This window comes from Drosophila teissieri, chromosome X (genome assembly GCF_016746235.2).
Source record: "Drosophila teissieri strain GT53w chromosome X, Prin_Dtei_1.1, whole genome shotgun sequence".
In the NCBI taxonomy this organism is placed as follows: domain Eukaryota; kingdom Metazoa; phylum Arthropoda; class Insecta; order Diptera; family Drosophilidae; genus Drosophila; species Drosophila teissieri.
The window spans coordinates 8,140,354-8,163,272 of NC_053034.1; the positions used below are offsets into that span (position 1 = coordinate 8,140,354).

General features: G+C 41.4%; 1 protein-coding gene across 1 annotated transcript; it reads left to right on the plus strand.

Moving 5' to 3' along the window:
• The first annotated feature begins 310 nt into the window (after positions 1–310).
• LOC122623733 lies at positions 311–21,907 on the plus strand. The gene is given in 10 exon segments (XM_043803050.1): positions 311–471; positions 1,021–1,118; positions 1,459–2,001; positions 2,561–2,886; positions 14,016–14,086; positions 15,194–15,512; positions 15,652–15,779; positions 15,895–16,232; positions 16,295–16,513; positions 16,691–21,907. Coding segments are annotated over 10 exon segments (3,297 nt in total). The 5' UTR covers positions 311–407; the 3' UTR covers positions 17,882–21,907.
• Positions 21,908–22,919: the final 1,012 nt, after the last annotated feature.

Here is a 22,919-nt window from a genome sequence, read left to right on the forward strand (position 1 = left end):
TCCATGTGCAGATGTTCAAATTGAATGTTGATATTGCTATTGATATTGATATTGACGGGTGAAGTGACTTTAATGCAAGCAGTGTGCCCACCGCAGTTTCTAATTTCGCGCGTGACTTGGTCACACTGCCGCAAAATGCATATCTGTGTGGTTGCCGCGTACACTCGCAGCTGGGCATTAATCCTTCCGAGAAGATGACACTAATTGGGCTGCGGTCAACTTTTTGTTGTGCTTAGTAGTGTTTTGGGTTCAGTGTTTAGCTTTATGTTTTTAGTAGGCCGCCTGTTGGTGTTCAGTGCTCAGTGTTCAGTGTCAGCGTCAGTTTCAGTTTCGCCTGGCTCTTCGGCCGCAACTGACGACTGTTGATTCCGTGTGGGCTTTTCACCTGTCGAACGGTGCAAATTAGTATGACACCGCCTCGGCTGAGTCGCTATTTGATGGCGGTGCGTGGCGGGCGCGATGGGGAGCAGCGTAAGTAGGGGGGCGTGGCCTTGAACTGTGTATATAAATATATATATATATGAAGACATATATTTGTAGCTGAGAGCGTGTGCGTGTGTATAAGAGTGCGAGCTGTAGATGTGCATGCTGCAAGTTGTTTTTATCAACCTTTTGGCACTTTTCGACATGCATGTTTAGCGCTTCTATTTGAGTAGAGGATGACAGTAACATAATTGCAAATTGAAATACCATAATGAGAATCGATTGAAACAGTTTCAACATTGCCTCTTTCTCTCCCCCGTCTCTCTCTCTCTCTCTTTCTCTCTCTCTCTCTCTCTTTCTATTCTTGCGGATTTCGTGGATTATTTTTATGTTTTTAATATGTTGCTAACATTTACGGTTATTTTACATTTGTTTTCTACATTTTCGCTGTCATGTTTTTACTATCTTTTTATGGAAATATACTTTGATGTGGTCTTTGTTGTCTCCTTTGCATTTCACTGGCTTAATTTACTACTTAATTTACTATTATTTGCCTAATTTGTTGTTAATTTTTAACACCTTCCTTAACTTATATAGACAGCAAGAACTCGCAGACCGACGAAGAGAAGCAGCGCGATCGACAGCGAAACGAGCGCGAGGCGAAAAAAGAAGAGCAGGACGCCATCAACTACAAGGTGAGTGTGTGTGTGTGTGCCTCTCTCTCTGTCTGCCTTCTCCCTATCTCTCTCTGTCGCGGCCAATTCGGTGTGCGTGTGTGTGTGTGTCTACCGCGCGTGCCAACAAATTAACAATTTGATAAAGCCAAAGTAATTCCTCATAAAGTAAAAAAAAAAAAGAAAAGAATACCAAGAAAAATTAAGAAAAAAGACGAAAAAAAAGGGTAGATAAGAAAAGAAAGCAAATCCAAATGAAGCGGTAATTGAAAATGCAACAGCAATAATAATACGATGGCCATGCGATAATCCATTAAACCTGATAGTAAGAATGCACTTTGCGACAATTGCATGCAAACAGCGCGACAAGGAGCAACGCGAGGCCCGTCTGCTGGACTTTGAGATACGCCGCCAGCAGAAGCGGGACGAGCAGCAGCAGCAGCGCCAGCAGCAGCAGCAACTGCAGCAGCACCGCGAGCAGCAGCACCAGCAGCACCAGCAGCATCAGCAGCAGCGCGAGCATCTGCAGCAGCAGCATCGCGATCAGCCGCAGTCCAGCGAGAAAAGTCCGCCCACCTCCTCCACCGCAGCAGCAGCAGCAGCAGCAGCCGCCGCCCACCAGACGCATCCGCATCAGCATCCGCATTCGCAGCAGCAGCAGCAGCGGCAGCATTTGCATCTGCAGCAGCAGCATCTGCAGCACCAGCAGTCGCAGTCGCAGCAACAGCAGCAGCAGCAGCAACAGTCAACGGGCAGCGGCAGCAGCAACACACCCGTGACCCCCAAGTTGCAGACACCTCCCCCCGATCGATCGCTGCCCCCCGCCTTCCGGAGTCGCTCCATCGAGCGGGAGATTCTCTACGAGCGGAAGCGATTCTCGCAGCCGGAAACCGGCGAGATCAAGGTTTTCCATCACTAACCACCACTAAACCCCCCCACTCCCACCGCCATGCCTCTTAAAACCCATGACCACCCCACCCCACCCCCTTCATCCCATTCGCACCTGCCAGCTGCAACTTTTCCATGACCGGAAGGTGGACAAAAGTGTCAGTTGAAGCCTTCAACCTGCTGCTATTGGCATGACTTATTTGTTTAATAAAATATATAGAATTAGTTTAATTTTATTGATTTTCAAATGTTATTCTGATAAAACTAGTTAGTTAAATAGTTCGATTTTATTTTATGTATTAATGAGCCTAATTTGCAAAAACATGTTTATTTACTATTGTAAACCATTTCAAATGTATTGTTTACTGAGTAGTATTTAGTATTTAGTACTTGGGTGATTTCTTTTCTTTTTTTTTTCTGTAAACTCCATAATTTGTTTTCTTTGTGGCATAAGAAACTATCTTAGATGCTCTGAAACACCTGAAACACTTTTGTCCACCTTTTCTCTTCACAATGATGAACCACTAAATAAACTAAACTAAATATGCTTTCTTTGGGAACTCACATTTGCACAGGAGCTCGATAGTACGACATCATCATCCTCCACGCAGCAGACCTTCCCTGGCAGCGCAGTCGGGGCGGGCAGAGCAGCGGCAGCGGCAGCAGCAGCGGTAGCTGGAAGCGGAAGCGGGACAGCGGTACCGATAGCGGTTGCAGTAGCAGGAGCGGGAGCGGGACAATCGGCGACATTGGCGGGGCCGCCGGCAACGGCCGCAGCTGCCACAGCTGCGATCATACCGATACTGCCGCTCGGCGTTGCAACGCTGCGCGATGATTCCACCGAATCCGAGCAGTCCGTGACCTGTGCGCACAACCAGCTCGATGCCTACCACCGCATCATGTGAGTAGTACTACCTAGCTAACTACATTATCATAAAATATATATGTATAAGAAGAAACTGAATGATACAAAAGCCTACTTATACCTTACACTACTACCAACATAGTTTTATAGAAGGTCAAAAATTGTGAACTTTAAAGTCCTTAGCCTGTGTAACCTGATTTTGCACTCCAAAATCAATGTGAGCCAGACCTCACATACATACAAAGTGTACCGCAATAAAAGAGCGTATTAAATTTGATCATCATCCTGTAAAATGTACTCATTCCTTTGAAATTTAACTGAATATGCTTCATTGACTGGATTGTCAGCGTGGAAAGGCAGTAAATGAAGCGATAAGAGTAACACTCTATTAAACCGATTTTGTGGCTCGATTTTATGAGCTGAGGAATGAAAAATCACGATGGTAGCTACGAATTTATTGAACATAAAAATAGCAGCATTATTTAATCAGTATTTGCATTTAACATATTTACTTTGCCAAGTATTTGAATTTAACATATTTACTTTGCTATTTAATAGGTAACAATATTATCAGATTAAATGTACATATTGAAATGTAAAATAAGTAACCTAAAGGAACTCGAAATATTTCCTGAGTGAATATTAATGCATCCGTTGCTGCATCTTATTAAATGTTCTCGTTGAAGGTGTGCAATCAAACGGAATCGGATTATTTGCATTTTCCTCACATTGTTTGAACTGCGTTTCGCGGCATTAAGTCAGTCAGGCCACCTTTTTTTATTTTCCTCTTGGACGCAAAGAGCTTTTCACTCGCGCAAACGAAATGAGTGATTTTCTTTATTTTCCACAGTTGTTTGTTGTGACCCATACAATTAAATAACAACAAAGGGGGCATTCAAAGAAACTTTTGGCACAAAAAGTTCGAAACGAATCAGAGAGTAGTGCACTTAACCCTGAAAAGTATGCTACGAAAGTTGCATGTAGAATCCGTGTAAGTGGCGTGTAAAAAGCGAGGCATATCAAGTATACGCCATGTAAGCCAGCCAGGCAGTTGCATTTGCATGCCACAGATGGCGCCCACGTGCAGTGCCAAGGCAAAGTGCATTACAAAATAAATGCATTAAATGCATTTCAACGCAAATCTGTGTTAGTAATTCCAGTAAGACGATTGAAGACTAGACAATATTTGTATTGAAATACAGAATTTAAATGAAATTCAGGTTCATTTATTATAAATACTCTGCTGTAACTTGATTTAAACGCCGCGGTTTCTATTCCAACGTAATTACTATGCAAGCACTTTGCGCTCCTTACTTAAACTGGATGGGAAAATTAGCAAATAACATGCTTCTTCGTTGACCTCAAATTAAAATGGTTAATTTTTCATTAAGGCCAAGTGATTAATCGACCTGCCAGCTAAACCCCACCAGCACACAGGTGCATTTCCGAGCGCTTTGTAGTTTTATTATATTTGATTCGGCACAGCCTGCAGTTTGCAGTTTGCAGTCTGCAGTTCCGGCAATCGGATCGAAATTGAGGCATTTACCCGGAACATCATCATACATTTATGTGCAAGCAAAATCCGAAACGCAATCAATTGCCGTGAGTAAGTAAGTGTCTTTTAATTGCAACGGGCTTCTGTGAATTAATTTCGCTTGCCGAGCGCCAAGTGCAATATAATATTCCCATGCAGCTAGCTCCACACTTTGTATGTAGTATGTAGTATGTGGTATGTGCCACATAACGCGGCTGTGTATTTAAACACTTATAGCCATAGAAAGCTGGCCGGGGGTGTTTGTTATGGCCTTTGGCCAAATGACTTCTTTGCACTTATCCATTATTCATTATTACCGAGGCGCCATTTGTGCAATATTTGGATTCGTTCCAGCCGCAGTCCCCTTGGCCAATGCATTAGCCGCAGTCCTTGGCCATTTATTTCGATCAGCATAGGGTGGCTTATAATGGGGCTTTCAGAGTGTTACGATGCACTTTTTATTCAAAAAAACTGGCAACCACCACAAATGGTTTTTTAATCAGTTTTTAGATATTTCTAAACATATCTACGAAGTAAAGTCCAGAATGAATAGTACTTTATTTTATAATAAGCAATAACTTCAGCTTTACTAAATACTATTTATATTTGTTTTATTTGTTATATGTGGGCTTTTTTAAAATACACTCTGCTTTCTGCTTACGATTCAGTCCACGAATTTGGTTGCACTCAAAGTGAATTTATATTGCCTACTTAAGTGGGCAGCCCGGGACTCTGGAGTCTGTGGTGCTGAGGAACTTTAAAGACGAGTACTTATAGGGTATTTATGTGTCAGCTAAACATACATATATGTGTGCAGCATATAAACGAGAGTACATACATACATACATATATGCATTTTAGCAGAAGGAAAGGCCATGTAGGCCCCAGAGCATAAGCCGAAAAGGCAATCTCGTAAAAAACACGCATTTCCATCCATCTGTAGTACTACTACACACTCACACACACACACACACACACGCGAATGCAGGACACCGAAACACACTCCACACACACACACACACACCAACACACAGATACAAAGACGCACACATAAGCACACTGGCTTTTCCACACTCCCACTTGGAGAATAAAGAAACATGCCGGGCCAATTTGCAACCGCAAAAGAAGAATACTTCAGGGAAGGGCACTAAAGAGATAGGGAAACGCAAAAGAAACAGAGCAAAGGACCAAGCGAAGGAGCGAAAGGATATGGCAAAGCACGAGAGGAGGGAGGGAGGGGGGGCGACGGGAATGGCGGCTTTTTTGAACTGGGACACGTGCGTTTTGGGGCCAAAATTCACCACAAAAACAGAGAGCAGCCGAAAAAAGCTCCGATGCTCGCAAAATTCCGAGCGCTGCCTCTTCCTCTCCCTCTTTTCCCTCTTCTCTCTGTAGGCATCTCTTTCCCCAAAAGTGTTTAAAAATTTAAATACTAGCTGAGGCGTCTTAATAATTAATAGAAACACTGGCTTTTGAAAATTGTCTCAAACGTTTACAGATACACTTGCATGTAGAAATTTATATACTTAAAGAAACACACAAAAAGTACGAATTATGTTTCCTGTTAGGGTATTTCATTGTCGACTTTGCAGTTCGCTTTTCGTTTTATTTTCGTTTTGTTGTTTCTCTGCTGTTTCCTTCGGGCTGCAAATAACACGTGCATTTGTCGTAGCTGCCGCCCACCCAGCGGCGAACGCCCATCGTCCTTCACCACCCACCAGTCCGCCCAACCGCCCACCGCCCAACCTCCGCCCACCTCCCAAAAAGTGTCGCTTCGCTCTTTCGGCCCGCTCGCAGCGTTCACTCTCTCTCTCTCTCTCTATCTCTCTCTCTCTGTCTCTTTCGGCAATTTTCCTATGCCAACTGAGCTGCCAACTATTACTAGCCAAAAGCTAGCTAAGCACTCGATTAAATATTAAATAACAAATGAATATACAAATTGAGTAGCAGAGTAACAGATAAAACAGGTAAAGAAAACATTTCTATAATATTTATATAATTTGTAAAATATTTTATTCTGTTATGTATTTTTAATAGAAAGAGAACAGATCAGGTTTTTTTTCTAAATTGTTTACTTAATTTTTTGTTTCCTGGTTCTTGTGATATATACGCCCAATGGCCAAGTTATTCAGCTCTGTTAGCCAAGTTAGCTGCCTTTGCCTCCTTGGTCACTGTTTTCTGTTTTGCCATTTGGCTTTCGGCTGGCTGTTTTGCCAGTTTCGCCAGTTTCGTCTGTTTTGCCAGTTTGCATTTTCCGATTTCGGCAGCGAGGCCGAAAAAAGTCGTGTATGCTGCTCGGCGATTTCGGATTGAGATAGTGAGAAAGTGAGAAAGTGAGCGAATGGCCGAATGGCCGAATGAACAACTGAGCGAATGAGCAGTGGAAGTTCTGGTCCTCATTGCGGTGTTACGTGTTTCGCGTGTCAGACGCTTCGGTTCGCGTTGCGCGCGTTCCGTTGGCGGCGACCATTTGGGCGAGATTATTTAATAACAATTTATAAATAATTGTACAACAAAGCAAAAAAGACACAGAAACAGCAAAACAAACTCGAAGATCAAACAGTGCGAAAATTGTCCATTTATTTTGTTACCAATTTTTTTCCCAAAGTTTTTGTTTGTTGTGGTGCCAAAGAGTACAAAAGAAAATACGCATTCGTAATACAAAAATGCGCTGCGGCACATAAATACATGCTATGCTATATGTAAATCTTGGCTGTCAAAAATTGGTGGAACGTTGGTGAGGGGGGGGAGTTGTGGCAACTATTTGCCGTTAGCAGTACCGTTACATGTGCTGGCGTGTGTAAACATTGCCGTTACATACGACAGACGACATACGGCAGCCATATTGTTGATGCACTCATAACGCATACGCAATGTGGACCCAACTTCCGGCTAAGCAGAATTCGCTTTCTTTGGCGATTTGAAGAGCATTTCAAAACCAGTATATTCCAATACTTACACTAAGTGATTGTGTGCGTAAGAAAATTAAAACCCAATTTGTAATTGTTTTCAATAACCTTAAGTGCTAAATTATTAACACATTTGCTATATTTTGTGGACACATCCGTTTTGCAAACTATTTCCAAGTGCAACTCAAACTTCTTGATGTTCTAAAGTTCCTAGAAATTGTGAAGTTTTATAAACAATTTATTGCATTGTTTTTGAAGGTTTCTCCTTAGACGATGATGATAAGTTAATGAAGCAGTGCGAATATCTAATTTACAAGAAAAAAGAAAATAAACACAATTATGCCACGTTTTCCTGTGTTGATGCCTTAAATTTCTATGTACATCTATTGAATATTTTGAAAAGGCATCTCTGCATTGTAGGCGGATTTGGGTTACTTCTCTCCACTTGGCTAACACAGATACACACAGCTACACACACAGGCACAGAGGCCCTGCTGCAGAGGATACCGTTATAAACAAAAGGCAGGCTAACATCTGTGCCAAAGCACATTTCCCATTTCCCATTTGCCCAAGTGTGTTTTTGGTGTTCGGTGCTGTTTGTGCGGCATCTGAATGAACATATGTGTAGGCGAGTGTATGTCAACGCTCTAATTTTCCAACTGCCTCTTCCCGGGGGGAAATTCCCACTCAAAAAGAAATGAATAATAGTGCGGAATGTGCACAGAAATTCTGGGAATTAGGGAAAAAAACGGTTCGATAACTCCGCGACTTTCGCGACTTTAATGTCGTGTGAATTGCATTCGATTCGGTGGCACAAACAAAGCAACAGCAACAGGAAAATATTGTGTTTAGTAAGTAATTATCCAGTCACGCCATTGCTCCTGTGGCAGGTTCAGCTTGTATCGATAAGACCACTAGACACAACTACAGTGAAGTCTGCTTAAGCGAACTTAAGTAGGACACTTAATGTGTGAAAAGTAATCCCAAGTCTGCTTAAAGTGCAAGCCTAACCTTTTTACATTTTTAGGAGTTTATGCTAATTAGATAAAGCAAAAGAAGATGTGTTAGATTTTTGTAGTAAAGTCGGCTTAAATTTTAAACAACATCGAAAACTTTATACACTACACCATTGGTATATATACCTAATAAGTAAGACTTTTGTTCCTTTCACAAAGAAGTATGTATAAAAAATGCTGATGGGGCAGTGGGAAATGGCTGGTGGGAAATAGGTGAAGAGTTATGGGTTATGGGTTACATCCTTGCCTTGCCTTGCCTTCCCTCGCCTTGCCCCTGAGTTTCGGGGCTAACCTTGTTGATTCAAACTCGATTTCGATTTCGATTCGACTTGACTCCGCCCCGCCTCCCTGGCCCTGATGGGAATATAATGCAGCCGAGATTTGGCCAAGGGGGGGAAGGGGGCGGTGGATTCGAGGGCCTTTGACTTTGGATTCGTGTGAGACATGTAATTCCAATATGACATGCCACGTGTCACCCGATCTGGCCGCAGATATGGGATATAGGATATGGGGCATAGGATATGGAAAATGGAAATTGGAAATTGGGGAATTGCATAAGCTAGTGTGGTCAGTGATTTAAGCAATGCACACACACATTAAAGCTTAACATTGATGGCGGCTTTAAATAATTGCATTTAATGCCACTTAATCCGCGCTTAAGCTAAAAGAGAGCGTACTCAATTTTAATTAAACTGCTTGAGATCAAGCGCTTTTTTTGTTTACCAATTAATTAACTTGCATAAAAGACATCGGAATGGGAGGTTACTAACACTTTATAGGAGCTATCAAATATTCCTGAATTGCTTTAATAAGATGATATCTATTTTATTCTCAAGTTGATGGCACATGTAACACCCATTGATTTCTTGCCCATTGTCGGCAAACATGAAGTGTGGCAAGGGGTATATCCGGTTCGGTATCCTGTTTCCTGCTTCCTGCTTCCTGTTTCCGGAATAGGCAGCATTCGCCACTCTAATCGATTATCGAATGCTTTATGCACTTTCCCAAAATTCCGCATCACATACATATGTACATATACATTCACACGCATACATGTGAGCATTCACAGTAGGCCGGTCAACGCGTCAGTGGGTCACGGTTCTCTGTCCCGCTCTCTCCTCTGCTCTGGCTAAAGCCGAAAAACGAGAAAGAGAGAGAGAGAGCGAGGAAAAGAGTGTGAGCGGGGAAAGTGAGGGAAAGGGGGAAAATGGGGGGAAATGGGGAAAATGGAGAGAGAGAGCCAGCGAGAGGAATGCGGCATATCGACCGGTGTTGGTGTCACGCCATGCTGCGGTTGTTCAAAAAACAAGAAAACGCTACAACAATAATCAAAAAAAACAAAAAAAACAACAAAAAAAATAGGGGAAAAAAGGAAGGCACACAAGCACATGCATAACGTATATGCACATGTGTGTATTATATATTTATTTTATTATTTGCACTTTTGGCTACGTGCTGTGTGCCAAAAAGGCGGAATACCAAAGCAATTTGTTGTTTTTCCCAGCCTATGGCATGTCCTTTGAGACACACACACACAGGCACAGGCGAGGAAAAGCCCACTCACACACACACAGAAAGAGGCAGACATGCATGCAGCTGCAGTTGCAGTTGCAATTGCAGTTGCAGTCAAGGTTGCCTGGCTGTGGATGATGTTGCAGCTAGAAAGTAGCAGCCAAGTGGCTCAAATTGGATTTTTCCTTATGTGCCCGCCTCTCAGTTTTCCCCACACATTTTCCACAGTCCTTATTCGCCCCCTCTACATTCTTATGTGGCTCACATAATTAGGAACCAGAAGCTGACACCGTAAACCAGTTGTCTTTTGTGGCCGCCATAAGCTTGTAAACAGCTTAGAGACGCCTGGCCTTCGGCTGAAACGATACAAAAAAAAAGGGAAGGGAAAGGAAAAACAGATAACGGAAAATGGGAAATGGGCGATGGGAAAAAAACACATTTTCCAATTCGTGCACGAGTCAAGGTCGCCGCAACACAAAATGCCAGGCAAAAAGCGGCAAAAGATAATCGCCAATGATGCGATTTTAAGTGCAGACAGCCAAGTGTCAGCAGAAATCAAACCCAAAAGGGTTAAAGGAAAACATATCACACGAAAAACAAAAGAGGAAAATCGACAGCAAAAAATGAAAAGAAAACAAATGAAATGAAAACTACAGAGCCATGGGAACTGATTTGGTGTGACACACGTGTAATGGCCAAAAGGCAAGCTGACGAAACGAAACGAAGCGAAATGGCAATAAATGCATTTCTCATGTTTCCATTTTCTTTGGCGCTGGAAAACCCAAGCTGCGCTCCCCAGTGGAAATGATTGCACGCCATGTCAATTTTGAAGCCTTAAAAATGCATTTAAATGTCAAAGTTAGCTAGCTATTCATTTAGGGGCGATTCAGTGTAATTGTTCTATTATACCCTCATTGTATTGTATTATTTATATGATTCAAATCTGATTGCTATCTATGGCTATATAAATCTGAAATCTGTTTAGTTTCTCTTGATGGCTAATCCCCATTTCATCACTCATCACTTTCGAGTGCTAGCCGATAAGCCCATCGACATTAGACACTTGCCAGCCACTTGGGGAATAAACGGAGATAACAAGGATAATAAGGATAACGAGAATATGGATAGAATATGACAGGCTTCTCAGTTTCTGCAGCCCATAGGTACATATGTACATACATATGTATATGCCAAATTTTTCCATTTACTTGTGCATGTGCTCAGTCAACTGTCATTGTGGCCTAGAAATGGCAAACTTTGGAGCTGTCTCTCCAAACTTTCTGCCCAGGAGATGCAGTCCACAAATGGTCATTGATCCCTGGCAAGTGGGCTCTACTGTACCTTATACTATCTTGCACTTGGATAAAAACCCAAGGAAATCCAGGGAAAAATTTATTATTTATCAAGTAAATATGCTCATAGCAGACAGCTATAAAAAACAGCAATAAAGTAAAACTGCGCAGAGAACAGTACAAATTGTAGTCTTCAACAAAAAGCGAAAAAAAGAAATTCGCAAAATGAAATGCCAACCCTGTTGGCTAGTGTAATCAAGCACTTGTCCCTCGTGCCCTGAATTTAGCTACCTGTGGAGGTGTCAGTTTTATTGTGTAAAGCGTTGCATAAACGTCAAAAGTTAGTTTCAGACAGGGAAAGGGAAATGCAGGGAAATGTGCAGGGGAAAGTGCAAATTGTGCCTTGTTCTTGTTCTTGTTCTCCTTCTTGTTTTGGTGTCAAATACACCGGTCGTGGTGAAAAGCGCTCTCTCCCTCTCTCTCTCACTCTCTCTCCCCCGTTCGCTTTCCCAGAGGAAAAGTAATGCATTTTCCAAATTGATCAAGCTAATGAAGACGGAAAAGCTGCCAGAAGCGATTCTGAATCATTGTCAAGGTTAATCTATAATTAAACCTTGATAGTGGGAAATCAAAATCAAAAGAGCAGCCATCGATACATCTGGGATATACGTAGATAGATGTCGTTATAGATAGATTTGTATCTGAGCGTTGTGCGTTGACACGAGGCGGATTAAATGAGCCAGCGGCGAGCTAAAATTAACAGCCATCAAATTTCTATTTATGTTTTCATCTTGTCTCGTAAAAAATACTTTTGTTTTATTTAATTATGGATATAGAAATTTAGAAATTTGTACGCAAAACAATATCAGATCTTGCTAAAAAGTCAGCAGGTGGTTCCATTTATCAGCTAGACGCACATGAAGTTTACGCTCGGAATATTTTCTCTCTCGCCAGTTTTTCCTTTTTCCCTTTTTTCTCTGAGTGTGGTGAAAAGCGCTTTTTCCTTCTCCCAGTCGCTCCCCTTCGCTGTGGAAAACGTTGTTTGTTTTTGCCTTGTTTCGGCTTCTTAATTATTGTGACAAAAGTTTTGGCAAAGTTTCGATCAAGTTTTTTGTTGTATTTTTTGGCACACAGATTTATGCGTTGAGAATACGTTTTCCTATTTCTATAGTAGAGGAAATTGCTTAAATAGCGACAAGAAAATAAACATTTATTGGACTGGACTTTGCCTTAAAAGTATGCTATTTAGAAAACAAAATCCCATGTGATTTGTAGTCCAGTCTTAGTAGTATAAAACAAAACAAATCAAACAAAACAACTGCAGCAGTGAAATGGAAATATCTTGCAACTTAAAACAAAGCAAACAACAATAACTCTGAAATAATAATAGAACTTCAAAGTAATCATGTCATTAAAAGAAGTAGATAAAAAACAAAACTTGAGTTTCTCATAGATGTACGGAAATACATATAATTTTGGAGAACCTACAAACAATAAACATATAAAAGTAAAAAGTAAGAAGCTGTTGAAACTTCTACATAAAGCAAATGAAACTATAAACTTTTAACTTAGCAAAATAAATATTAATATTTAACAAATAGCTAAATCAATAGCAGACATTTTAAATGTCAAATAAAACTTCGATTCAAATTGCAAAAAAAGCCACACAACAATAAATAAATAAATATAAAAAGCCATGCAACTATTTTAATGAAAATCAAATGCCTAAATAAATAATAGAGTAAATTCCAATAAACACGCAGTAGCTAAATAAATATGAAGTATGTGCAAAACTAAAATAAACAATGGCGTCCAATAGTGTCTAAAAAATATAAATATAAATAGAAAATAGAAACGTAAAAACGCAAAATAGCAACCGAAAGTGAAAGTAAACATTGATAAATATTAACATTTGATTTAATCACAACAAAGGCAGTGGAACCCAAACACAATGTCCATGGCATTATGCAACGTAAATGGCGACGGCAGTGCGGCGCAGTCGACGTCGCAGTCGCAGTCCCCGGCCGCCGCCGCCGCCGCTGCAGCGCCGTTGCTATCTCACTCGCACTCGCACACGCTGCAGCAGGAGAGCACGCCGCTGCTCCTGGGACACGAGCACAGCGGCAGCGCTGCGGCAGAGGGCAGCGGCAGCGGCGGCAACGTCACAGACGTAGCGGTAACTTCCATTGAAATGCCCACGGTTGTTGCCAACGATGGCGGTGTACCGTCGCTGCCTCTGCCTCTGCCGCAGTCGACGCCGCAGCCAATGCTCATGGCACTGCCGGCCAATCTAAACTTCGTAACGGGACCCACGACGCAGCAACTGATGATCGGTAATGGCGCCATGGGCGTGATTCCCTCGACCAATGACAGCAACAATAACAATAACAACAACAACAATGTGGACAATACTAGCGACGAATCGAACCCGGTCACCATTTACAGGTATAAACAAAGATCAAAGGTCAAAGGTCCTCGCATCCCCAAAACAATGTAATAATATGTATAAAATAATAAACTAAGAAGCGTATGAAAAGCATAAAATGCACTCAGATTACAGTTAAAAATGATATGATATAAAATGATATGAAATGATATATGATATAAAAATGAATACAGTGCGTATACGTAATTTGATAACAGTACGTATACGTAGTAAGGTAACAGTGCGTATACGTAGTTCGATAACAGTGCGTATACGTAGGAAGGTAACAGTGCGTACAAGTAGTATAATAACAATGCGTATACGTAGTATAATAACAGTGCATATACGTAAACATGATACCTTTGCGTATACGTAATATGGCTAGAACATTTCTACACTAAATTAGTACTAACTGATATCCGATACTGATACTGATACTGATACTAATCCGATTTTTCCAATTATTTGCCATTATAGGTGCCGGGCTCCCATTGCGTCACTCGACTGTATGGAGGAGTTCAGTGGTACGGGCGGTCATCTTGATTTCGGTATCAAATTTCTCACTATCATATAGGCTTATCATTTATGTTGTTTACTGTCGATTGTTTCGACTTTTTCGATTGTTTTCGATTGCCTGCCTCTGCATGCCACTACCACATACGAGCAAGTATCGCTTGCTTCAAAATAGCCCAAGTAAATGAAACATATACTCGTACCTCTAGCGTATACATATGTACATCTAGCGTATTGTACAAAATGAGCAATAAACTAATGCACCCACCTCCGCAATCGCAGTAGTTCAGCTGTTGGTAATTGTTGGTTTTGTTTAGCGCATTAAGTCGAGGGCGTTCGGGGTGCTCAGTTCCATTGAATTCGGGGACAAAACATGCAATTGAAGTTGTAATTTATTTTATTCATTTTGTGAGGTAAACACACAACACCACCCACACGGAACTCCCTGTCACACAATCACGCAATCGAAAAAAAAAGAAAGGAAAAGGAAAAGAAAACACGCACCGGACGCACGCACTTTTTTGGGGGAGGGACAGTGGAAAATTGGGGAAAACCAACGGAAAAATGTCACTTTTGTTTATTCATGTTCATTGCATGCCGCGCTCTTTGTTTTTTATATGTTCAAATACGCTGTCCTTTCAGGCAGTTCCATTCGCTGATGGAAAACCTTTAGCATATACATATATTTCTTAGTTTAATTTATACATTTCCATTTAACATTCCCAAAACTGAATTTCTAATCGTATCAACTTGGGAAATATTTAAGTGACAGTAGATATTTTTCTGGGGTAGAGTATTGGCACTTCGTTGGTCTGACTTAGCCAGCTGTTTATTGCGGAATTGCGTTTGTGTTGTTACCATTCTTGTTGCTGTTGCTGTTGCGTTGCGTTGCGTTGCTGTTCGTTTTTGCACGTTTTTCCCGGCACTTTGAAAGCCCCTCCTTTATCCTTTATCCTTTATCGAAAAACAAAGTAAAAGGGCTGCTCACTAAACGAAACGCACATTACTTTCACTTTTACCCCCGAAACGAATCGTTTCATTTCCATGCCGGCACCTGAACGCACTTGACCACTCTTGAATCCGGCAATCCTGCAATCTGACCACCACGATGACCGTTTATTTGGGCATTCCGCTGCGAGCAGGTCGCTCGATCAGCCTGGGCTCCAATCCGGCGCTGCCACTGCGCCATGGTTCCACGCCGACGCCGGGGCTGCGGTACAAGAATCTGGGCAAGAGCGGGCTGCGCATCTCGAACGTGGGCCTGGGCACCTGGCCGGTCTTCTCGCCGGGCGTGAGCGATGACCAGGCGGAGGCCATCCTCAAGCTGGCCATCGAGAGCGGCATCAATCTGTTCGACATCTCGGAGGCGCACTCGGAAACGGAGATCGGCAAGATACTGCAGCGGGCGGGCTGGAAGCGGACCGCCTATGTCATCACCACGAAGGTCTACTGGAGCACCAAGTGAGTTGGGATTCGTTTACAACTAATATAGATAGCTTTCAACTGGTTTAAACTCATGCAAAGTTCCTAGTGTATATCTTATTTGACATTTGACTTGACCTTCGTGGCAAAGTGAATCATTTGTGTAACCATTTCGCAGGTCGGAGGAGCGCGGTCTCTCCCGGAAGCACATCATCGAGTGTGTGCGTGCCAGCTTGCAGCGACTGCAGCTGCAGTACATCGACATCGTCATCATCCACAAGGCAGATCCCATGTGTCCCATGGAGGGTAAGTTATCCAAACGAAACACCATCTGTGTGAAGTTTACATACATGATCGGCACGACTTTCGGCACAACTTTCGGCACAACTTTGTAAACTCATCTTCATTTCCTTGCCAGAAGTGGTGCGCGCCATGAGCTACGTGATACAGCAGGGCTGGGCCATGTACTGGGGCACCGCTCGCTGGAGCCAGGTGGAGATCATGGAGGCGTACACCAACTGCCGCCAGTTCAACTGCATCACGCCCATTGTGGAGCAGTCCGAGTACCACATGTTCTGTCGCGAGAAGTGCGAACTCTACCTGCCGGAGATGTACAACAAGATCGGTGTGGGCCTCATGGCCTGGGGCCCACTCTCGATGGCGCTCAGTGACACGCAGAATGGCGACAAGCTCTTCCTGCCCAAGGGCTCCTTCAAGACGAAGAGCTTCTCCTGGACCGAGGACGAGATCAATCGCAATGTAAGTGCCACGCTAAGCTAAGTTACTAAGTTACCTTCGGCAATTATAATTTCCTTTTTCAGGCCGCTCTGTCGCCGCAGGGCAGTTGGGGCAAGGACCGCATCGACGAGGGGCGCCGCCACTGCGACCGCCTGCGTGACCTTGCCGCCCTCGCCGAGAAGCTGGGCTGCAGCCCCACCCAACTGTCCATCGCCTGGTCGCTGAAACATGAGCCAGTGCAATGCCTGCTGCTGGGCGCCACGTCGGCGGAGCAGCTGCACCAGAGTCTGCAGTCGTTGCAGGTGACTATACCATAACATATCCTAATCATAATGAAATCATAAGGCGCAGAATAGATAATATAGATAGATAGATAGATAGATAGATAGATAGATAGATAGATAGATAGATAGATAGATAGATAGATAGATAGATAGATAGATAGATAATGTTTGACAATTGCGCTTCGTGCATTGCAGCTGCTGCCGCGACTCTCGTCGAGCGTTATGCTGGAGCTGGAACGGATATTGGAGAACAAACCGGTGCGGCCGCCGATGATCTCGACCTTGGCGCTCCGGTGACAATCAGCGTGCCCGCAGGGGCCGCTCAGCCTGAGCGGTGGCGGACCCTGCGGCGCCGATTCGCCCAAGCACGAGGATGAGGCCTTCATCGAGGAGGTGGACGCTGCCAAGGACGCTGCCAAGCAGGGCTTCTGCCTCATCCAGTGACACAAGGAGTCCTTAGATAATGATAATAAATTTTTGAAAGTGATTAGCAGTAAAACTAGCCTAAGTAGCAATACCATGACGACAACAATAAGCAAGCAGGAGCAGCAACCGCAGCAGCAACAGCAGCAGCAACAGCAGCAGCAACAGCAGCAGCAACAGCAACAACAACATCCGCAGCAGCAACAGCAACAACAACATCCGCAGCAGCAGCATCCCCTGCATCAGCAGTATGTGCAACTACAGCAGCCACATTTGGTGACCAGCGATTCGCCAGCTGTTGCCATCGCCGCTGACCTTCAGTTCGATACCCTGAATAACAACAACAACAACAGCAGCAACAACAATAACAACAGTGGCAGTCCAGAGCAGGCACTGCCCTCCACTGGCGACGAGCGCCAGAAGCGTCGCTCGCTGCTCAACTTCAAGTCCCTGGACTTCCATCTAAAGTCGCTGTACAGTGGCCTACGGAGCACCTCGGGCACAACGCCGCCAGCCAGTCAACCGAATAGCTCCATTCCGGCGGTGGATCAGCCGCAGCGTAGGATGCCCTACTTGCGGGTGGAGAGCGTGGATCCCGAGGAGCCACCGCGAGGAGGATCTGTGCTCCCAGGACATTCGCCCAGCTTTCTGTCACCCTACAGTGGAGTTGGTGGCGGTGGCGTAAGCCTGCAGTTGCCATCCTCATCGGATGGCGGCACCATTCGCAGATCCTCCACCTCGGACATAGTCAATTGCAGGCGGGGAGGGGGAGCAGGTGGTGGAGCAGGTGGATCGCAGGACAGCCGGAGGCCCAGCACCTCGGATCTGCTGAGGAAGGCGAGGGAGCGCAAGGGCAGCGAGGCCAGGATGGGCAGAAGCGTCTCGCACAGCGGGCTAACCAGGGGCGGACCCGGCGGAGGATGTGGTGGCCTCGGCGGGCGACGAACCAGCATGGCCTTCTAAACGAAAAAAATAACAAATGGAATAACAAACTTAAGCAATGAGATGATGGGGATGGCGAAGCAAAAACTGTTGATCAAATCTGAATCAGAAATAGGCTGACAAAATGGCGCTTATGAATTTTTATCTAGTGAAAAGAAAACTAAAAACAAAAAAACACCAAAAAAACAAGAACAAAAAAACAAGAAAAAAATTAACAATAATAGAGCAGCTATTAAGGAAGGATTTTTTTTGTGGATCTATTATCATTATGATTATTATATGGTTACTACAATTGCGCCTCGAAAGAACTAAAGTTAGTAGATAAATTAAAGCAAGTAATGAACAGAAACAGAAACATAACATTTCATCTCTCTCTCTTTAACTCGGTATCTCTCTCTCTCTCTCTCCCCCCTCCCGGCAAATCGAATATATATATATACATATGTAAATATATGTGTATTTAAAGAATCCCCAACTTTTATGACAATATTAGAACCTAACTATCGTGTACTATCGTGTTAATTATCGCCTGGCAAAAGCTCTAAAACTAACCTGCGTTCCAACCCAAAAAAACCCAAAAAAACGAATGATTCAAGATCGATCCATTATATCATCACACTGTGAGAGTTCATATCAAGCGAGAAGGACGAAGGATGAAGGATACCCTAATATGCACTATGCTATATGGGATAGTGTCTTTTTCATTAATCGATTTGTAGACTTAACGAGTGTTAAACGATTGTTAACGATTGACTTGAGGCAGCGATTAGCGACTAAACAGATTACTATATGCGATATAGAACTTGTCGTATAAATAAATTTTAGCTAAACTTATGAACAAATACAAAAAAAGAGTATGAATAAGCACTCAAATGGTAAACAACAAAGAAACAATTCAAATCAAATCTTATTAAATAGACATTACTAGCATTATGTAGTTAATTAACTAACAATTCAAGCGAAATTTTTTTAAATCAACAAAACGAAAAACAAAGCAAATGCCTTTCATAACAGCAACAACAACAACAACAACAAATTTATATTTTAAATATATGCCGTATATATATAGAGATATACACACACACACACGTGCATACATATGTGAAAATAACGAAAGCGAAGAAAAGAAAAGAGAAGAAAATAAAACAAAGCAGCAACAAATTGTTATTAATTAATTGTAGTCCATTATCCGGATGGCCCATATCCCATATTTCATATACTCGTATGTAAGTGAATGAAACACCAATATAGCAATATGTAGGATATACATACATACATACCCTCCCGAATACCGAATACCATGTATTTTATCATCATTATCGAGTACATATATAAAGTCTTTCTCACATACGGACTGTGATTTCATATAAAAGTAAACGTAAACTTAAACGTAAACGTAAAAGTAAACAAAGTAAACAATTAATTATTATATCTAACCTAATGTAATTAAAGGCTAAGTTCATTCGAAAGATCTTGCAGATACACACACACACACAACACACCAACACCAACACACACACACACATTGCTCGCAAAAACACGCATGTATTTTGAGGATCTGTTCGGAAAAGCAGCAGCATAAATAGCAATTTTCAAATCGAATGGCATTATATACTGATACTCTACAATTAATTAACCAAATGCGATTGCCTTAATAACGAATAATGAATTAAAAACACTGGATCTAATCAGATCGGTTCGGATCGGATATAACCCAGTCGGGGGCCGGTTTCCTCAAACTTCAGTTCCAGATCGGAATACATTATATACACGCATATGCATTCCCATTCGCAAACACAAGTTCATACATATATTTCCCGCACTGTTGCTTGAGAAATCGCCCCGCGCAGAGAAACACCATATATACTATACATATATTGGTTTAGCTCCATCGGATCACTCACAGAATAATAATAGTATATATATGGTATATATAGGGAGTACTATACTATATACGAGAGTAATTGCATTTTTTAGTAAGTAGTTAATCCGTCCTCAACAAACGGCCAACCAAAAAAAGCAACAAATTATTGCGATCAGGCGCTGCTCAATTGAAAAACACAAAGCAAACATATTTAAAAATATTTAAAAATATTCAAATATATTCAAAAATATTCAAAAATATTTAAAAATATTTAAAAATATTCAAAAATATTTAAAAATATTCAAAAATATTCAAAAATATTCAAAAATATTTCCAGAATCTAAGAAACTCTGATTTTTGATCGGAAAAGCAAAGCAATTAAATGTATTCAATATTTTGAAGCTAGTCCTTAAATATTTTTCAATCTTCTCAATTTGCAATTGTGAAGATTAGAGTTTGTTATTTCGAGGTTGTGATATTAATTGAAAAATTGCTGAAAAAATCAAATACATATCTGCAAATGGCCGAATTGTGTTACTTTGATACATTTTTATGTGTTTGGCTCACTCAAAAATTTAAAAACTAATCGCTATTGAGCAATATCCTTAGCAATATTAGCCATTAATATTTATATTTGATTTCTTACTACATATTTAGTTACATATATAGTTTTCTAGAGTTTTTAGTTATTTAGTTGTAGAGTTTGGACCTTCAAAGCAAAGCTTCTGTGCCATGCTGAATGGGTAATCAATTGATAAGCAGCGCCTGTCGGTAGATCCAATCATCAATTGTGGCCAAGCCCCCTAAAAAGTAAAACTGAAAACTAAAAACGAACAAAAAAAGAAAAACAGCCACGTCGTGTGAACCGGAAAGCAATAATTCAAAATGCTGCTGAAAAAAGTTCAACTAACAAATTGATGTACATACATAAAGTCAGTGGAAAACGTAATGAAGCACATACACGCAGTTGCATTATGAGATTAATTTTAGTCTGTTGTTAACGCAATTATTATCACGATTATTATGATTACGATTATTATAAACACGTAGCTAGTTAAATCGAATGAGAATTAGCAATTTATACGCCTAAGCCTGAAAGTAACCACAATTACACTCACACCCCTCACTCACACTCTCAAACACACACACCCACAGAAACTCCCTTAAAAATACACTGACAACAAAACTAAAAACTAAACTGAAAAAAACAAAGGAAATGCTAATGCAGCGAACAAAAACAAAAATGTAACGGAAAGTATTACGAAGCAGAGAAGCAGCGTAGCGTTTAAATCTCGAAAACAAAATTTTACTTTACATCAAAGCAGAAATATTTATAACAATTGCAATAACTAACAAATAACAAACGAGATGCGATATAATGGAAGCGTATATGTAATAAAATATCTTAAAATTATTTTCTTATCGAAACTGGCAATAATAAGTATTAATATAAACTTAAACAACTAAATAATTATATTAAACACGCGCGAGCAGTTTGTAAGTTAACTTTGCATAGAGGACACATTTTGGATCGAATTACACTGAAAGAAAAGCTCGCACACACACACACACGCCAAGCGTTTACCCACACAAACACACACACGCACACACAGACAGTCGCGCAGGAAGTTCGATCATCATTTACCGTTAATGCACCAGTGTACACACACCCACACACACCCACACAACTACACAGAACAAAATCAGCTTTACTTTAGATTTTCGATAATTAATTGCAGGGTTGTCGCCTAGGGTTGCTTAGAATTCGATGGGAAAATCCAATTCAGACGCTTGCATATTAGGCGTAGATAAGAAAATATATACAAAGTGCATACATAAACAAGCAATATCGCAATAGCGCTCGTATTATTTCGCTAAGTTACTAGAAAAACCGAAAAAAATATTAACAATTAAATAACAGACAAACCTCTTTGATTGATTAAAATGCAAATTCGCGATTGCGCGATGGATGACGAATGATGAATGATCGATGATGGACGATGGAGGGCAAATTGTTTACACTTCACTTTTAAAACCACATTTAATACTAATATTTCGAAAAGCTAATTCAAATAGGTTATAACAATAACGAACAAGAAGAAGAAGAACAAGAACAACAACAAGAACAATGAACAGCAAAAACAACACAGCTAAAATACTGAAAAATTATATAAAAATACAAACTCTTATCTTTCAACCAAAGAAATCTGTGTTTTTCCTTACTCAACTCGCATGTTGCAGGTTGTTTGTTTTATGTTTGTTTTTATTCCCATTGAAAAGTGCCTCATTTTCAATAGAAATCAACAGAGCTTCTGAGAATATCGAGTTCAAAAGCCAAAAAAACCAATTCATTCTGAAAAAATTACAAGACAACATAGTCGAAATACGTATCGCTCTGTCAACACAGTGTGTTGCTATGTAAGAAACCATCGACTGCGGAATTTTGGTGAGAAAAAACATTTCAATCGACACATTTAAATACATATGACATATCATATCGTAAACCACATTTTTGTGTTGCATAAGTCGAGTTCGGACCACGCGGCACTCCCCATTGATTAGTTGGCCACTATTTGCACACACCACCACGTCAAATCGGTCGCATTATGCTAATTCCCCAATTCCATTCAGATACAGATACAGATACAGATTCCGATTCGGAATCGGATTCAGAGAGCTCCACGCACTGGGAACCAACAACACACAAGATGCTGTGACAGCCAGCGAATGAACAACACTTGAAGTTCCATTGTGCAGGCAGCAACATATGAAGATCCACTGTGCAGGCAACAACAAATGAAGTCAACAACAAATGAGAGGTTATTAAAATGCAATGCACAGTGGAGCGTGAAAAAGAGTAAAGCCGCAATATGTTTGAGAAACTATCTCACTGCATAGTTTGCTATATATCAGTTCTTAAAAACATATCCTAAGTTAAAACATAACATTAAACATAAAACACCTAGCAGTTAAAGTTGTGCATTCAGGCTGTTGGCCATAAAGATTTAGATTTAGGCCAGATTGAAAAATGTTTAAGCAAATGGCCAGCACGCATGCACTTAATTACTCGTTTACTTTCGATTACAATCTTGCACTTTTTCGGACCCAAAACGAAATATGTATTTGTAACTATTGTAGGCCATTAGTCAGCTTTGGTAATTCTATGGTCAATTTATTTCGTTGGATCTGCAGAAG